Below are 4,603 nucleotides of genomic sequence, written 5' to 3'. Positions count from 1 at the left end.
AAAAATTGGAAGAATGTCGTGGGAGAATAAATGTAAGTTAAGTATATCATTATGTTTGTAAAAACAACGACAAGTTTCTTAGTCGGACTCTGTGTTTCCGCGAACATTTACGTTCACTTAATACCTAAAACATGTTATTAAACTGTTTCGTTTAAATAAATCCGTAATTTCACGGGTCATTTCATATCATCACTTAAACAGATAAAGTTGTTAATATTCGACATATTTTTGTCAAAATTAAAATATATACTTTTAAAATATATAGAGCGAGAATATTTATATTTATATGCACCTTAATTAGAAAAATTATCAGGACCAAACAGGAAAGTATGATAAAATAAACCGTAAATCGCGCATTTTTTCAATGCCAAGTTCACTCCCCCAACTATAAATTCGAACTCTCGTCAACGCCTTTTTCACTTTTTGTCATTAACCTCACACATTCAAGCAACATAATTAAAGTATTAAAATTAAAATAATAAAAAAATGGAAGAAGCAGTAGGAGGAGAAGAATTCCTATTCAAAATCGTGGTAATCGGTGACTCAGCAGTCGGAAAATCAAATCTGCTATCACGTTTCGCTAGAGACGAATTCGATCTACACTCAAAAGCAACAATTGGTGTTGAATTTCAAACTCAAGTTATGGAAATCGACGGCAAAGAAATTAAAGCTCAAGTTTGGGATACCGCCGGTCAAGAACGTTTCCGTGCCGTCACCTCCGCTTATTACCGCGGTGCTGTCGGTGCACTTATTGTTTATGACATCAGCCGTCGTACTACTTTTGAGAGTGTTAAACGCTGGCTTGATGAACTTAATAGTAAGTTTTTATTTTGAATTTGAAATGAAATTTGAATTCTGTTAGTTTTAGGGTTTTGTTTGTGAATGTTGTTACCCTTTTATTGATTATTTGGACATAATTTGCAGATCTAGTTAGATATTGGGATGAACATTATGGTGATGTAACAGTAGAGATTATTACTTGATGACCAATAAGTTACAAAATAAATTTCTTACTGCACTTTAATTAGTAAATAAAGATGAAATACAATAATTAAGGATTTTGCTAACGACAAACCTATACATTTTGACTGTCATTAACACGCTACTCCGTATAAGATATTGCACATTTTGATAACGGCCATTAAGAAAGTGACGAGTAACTGCAATGTACAACAACTTAAAGTGTGTTAACGAACAACTCCGAGGGTTGTCCAAAATCCATATAATAAATTTGTGTATACAAAAGCTGTTCTGAGTGATTTGTTGTTTTGGAGAGGAGAAAGGAAGAGAATTGAAAAGAAATTAAAAAAATAAATCGTGTTCCCAGTTTTTTTTAGAAAAGAAATGAATTGAATGAATGATTTTGGTTTAATTTTCCTTTAGGCCTTTTCTTCAAAATCAAAAAGATTTTCTTCCCTTCCATTCCTGTTCCTTTATTTTTTTTTCTTTAGCTCAGGAACAGAGCCTTAAATGCGCAATGACATAGAAGAGGTCAAGAGGGTGTAATTATTCAATCATAAGCGTTTTCAAAATCCTACACAAAGAGGGATAACGAAAAAATATTTTGATGGCATGTACACAGTGTTGCAAACGACGTCTGTTGCGACATTTTGGTGACTAATCTGTCTCGACCCCGTCTTGTCGTCTAATAAGTCGGTCAACGGTCAAAAGTCGGGTCAAAGGCGGAAAAGGTCGGGTCAACGCCGGTTAAAAGTTAAATATTTGGTTAAAATCAGTCAAAAGTTAGTCAAATTAATCAAAAATTAACGTAGTTTAGTGTTACTTTTTTGTAATTATATTGACGGTAGTGTCTATTATAGGTACGAATTGGCCAACAAGGATTTTTTGGTTTTAAAATATATGTATATATATATCTATTTATATATATAAAAGTCAATGTCAGTCAACATCCGTCTCGACGTTTTAAGGTCCTTACCGTCTCGACCCCGTCTTGCGTTTTTTTCAACCTTGCCTGTACATTATAAGTGTTTGCTGTTCAAATATATTGATTGGACCAACAGTGCATTACTCTAAGGTGGTTCCTATAGGAAGTTTTAGCTCACTAGTCAAATTGGATTCTTGCAGCTCACTGTGATACAACGACAGCAAGGATGTTGGTAGGGAACAAGAGTGATCTGGAGAATATTAGGGATGTGAGTGTTGACGAAGGTAAACAACTCGCAGAAGAGGAAGGACTTTTTTTCATAGAGACATCTGCACTTGATTCTACAAATGTCAAAGAGGCTTTTCAGATTGTTATACTTGAAATTTACAACAATGTTAGAAGGAAGGTTCTGAATTCTGATTCCTACAAGGGGGAGTTATCTTCTAATCGTGTGACCCTCATCAATGGTTCCAAAAGCAGTAGTTCCTGTTGTTCCCGATGAGTGAATCCCTGTTTTTGCAGCTATGAGCAAAGCTTATGATATTTATTTGGATTTGTTCTTCATTTGTCTTTTTTCAGGTGCCAAATGTTGTACTCCACCTCACATTTTAATTTTAATTTTGAGTTACAAAATTATGGGTAGAACAATGCTTGATCAATTATTATCTATTACAGACTATTTATAGCTTTAATTAGTTTACATTGTGCACTTTAATTCGTCTAGATTGTGCACTAGCACGATTAAATCAGTTTTTGTGCCGAGATCACGAACTCCCATCCATAACTCATTTTTGAAATGACCTCTCCTTGTTCAGATCCTGCATAACATCCATAACTCATTTTGGCTCTATTTATTGAGGCAACAACAAGCGTCGACTCAGTGGCGACTTGACTGCTGCTTAGAGCCTAAATTGAATTCCAGGCAGGCTTAAAACCCATGGAAATTTGATTTCTACCATTCCCATGACGTCTCTTTTTTTATTTCTTATTTTTATTTTTATTTTTAATACCCCTGATTTTTTTTTTTTGCCCGAGGTCCCGACGGAAGCAATCTCTCTACCCAGGAGTAGAGAGAGGGATGACTTTCTCTTCCTCCTGTGGGTGTAGAGATTTTTTTTCTCGACTCGTAGTTAGAGAAACGACCTCTTTTCTATGCTAGGGTAGAGGAAAGATTGTCTACATCTCACCTCCCCCATACCTCGCAGGTGCGGGATTGAGTTTTGTTGTTGTTGTTGCACGTAAACTGCACCATGCGAAACTAGAGGTGGGTGTTTTTGTTCACATATATTGTTGGTGATTTTAGCATGATCCAACATGTCATTTTAGTGATTGGATTACTAAGTTGAAAGTGCTCGAACCATTGAAACGCTACACGGATTTGGGGAGTGTGGAGTACACGTTCGTAAAGTGTAAAATGGTTTGAGGTTATGTTAGTGAGCTTGGAAATAATGTTTGGAACATTAGGAATGCGAAACGCGACTTGAAAAGCTAAACACATTTGGAAATAAGCTTTAAAAAAAAAGTTTTTGGTGCGCAGTAGCTTTCAGCCGCTGCGCGGCTCTTGGGCCCGCGGCGCGACTTAAAGGGTGAAATGGTGGCCGAGAGTTTCGCTTATTGTGGGTGTTTATTTCTTTGTTAAGCCGCTGCGCGGGTCTTTATGCCGCGGCGTGGCTTAACACATGGACGCTGAAAAGGTGTCAATTTGACCCGAAAAGGTGTGTTTGATCCCCAAAAGGTATGGGGTTGTTCCAGATCATTTATGAACGATTTTTCCATGTATTTGGACTTGTTTAAGTACAAATACATGGGTGTGGCATTACAAGCATTATGTGGGTTCATATGAAAATGTGTGACTCTTCAAAGACACCTTTTGACCCATTATAAATGCATGATTCATGTATTGAGAAAAGGTTTCAGATTTTTTAATCTTTTCTAGCACACTTTCAACAAAAACAAATAGAACTATATTTTCTGCAATTGTGGAGTTCATTTCTTTTAGCCAAGACGTCAAAGTTTATTTTTGTCTTATCCCAATCGAAAATTCGTGCAACCCGTGGCTAAGTGGGTCGAAATATTCTTTTAGGAAAGTGAATACACGATTTAAAGATAAATCCAGAGTCATTACCGTTTCATGCACGAAAGCAATACTAACAACCCCGATGTATAACATATATTTGATTGGGCTGATTTGGGTAGTGCTTACTACTGCTATCTTAAACTGGTCGATTAATAGTCACACAAGTCCAATGTAGAGAAATTGGTTGTATAAAATACAACAAAGTCACTCAATCCTTATAGTTTTCCCCAAATTGAATGCTTGCAGATTAGGCGACATACTCTGATTAACAGGGTTTAAATCCATAAAAGGAAATGCTGATATTAACGAGTCAGTGGTTATATAATGCTTTGGAGGCTGCCTCGAAGGTGTCCCAACTAAGACTCTAATCTTTTGTATATCTACCTAGGCCACTTGATCCGAATGGTTAGCGGGCCCAGAAGGGAAGGTTTCAACAGTAGTAGAACACCTGTTCAAGAATATGAAACAAAGTGTAAGATACAGCTGAGGATTTTAAATGAAGACGTATACTGCATTGTGCTTATATATATCGAGGAGAATGATATGGGTCAATTTGACCTTTTAGTTTGATAATAAGTCATGTCGAGTTGAATCTTACTGATATGGGTCAAATGGGGTTAATTTGTTGCCATATTAAGTTG

At 36.3% G+C, this 4,603-nt stretch overlaps 1 protein-coding gene across 1 annotated transcript; it reads left to right on the top strand.

Annotated features, from left to right (window-relative positions):
* Positions 1–431: 431 nt before the first annotated feature.
* LOC139852423 (ras-related protein RABA5b-like) lies at positions 432–2,556 on the top strand. Its single transcript, XM_071841717.1, has 2 exons — positions 432–817; positions 2,086–2,556. The coding sequence occupies exons 1-2, from the start codon at positions 487–489 to the stop codon at positions 2,385–2,387; spliced, it is 633 nt and encodes a 210-aa protein (XP_071697818.1). The 5' UTR covers positions 432–486; the 3' UTR covers positions 2,388–2,556.
* The last annotated feature ends 2,047 nt before the right edge of the window (positions 2,557–4,603 follow it).

This window comes from Rutidosis leptorrhynchoides, chromosome 6 (assembly GCF_046630445.1).
Source record: "Rutidosis leptorrhynchoides isolate AG116_Rl617_1_P2 chromosome 6, CSIRO_AGI_Rlap_v1, whole genome shotgun sequence".
NCBI lineage: Eukaryota > Viridiplantae > Streptophyta > Magnoliopsida > Asterales > Asteraceae > Rutidosis > Rutidosis leptorrhynchoides.
Note: the sequence above shows the minus strand (reverse complement) of the source record. Positions and strands in the feature narration are given on the sequence as shown.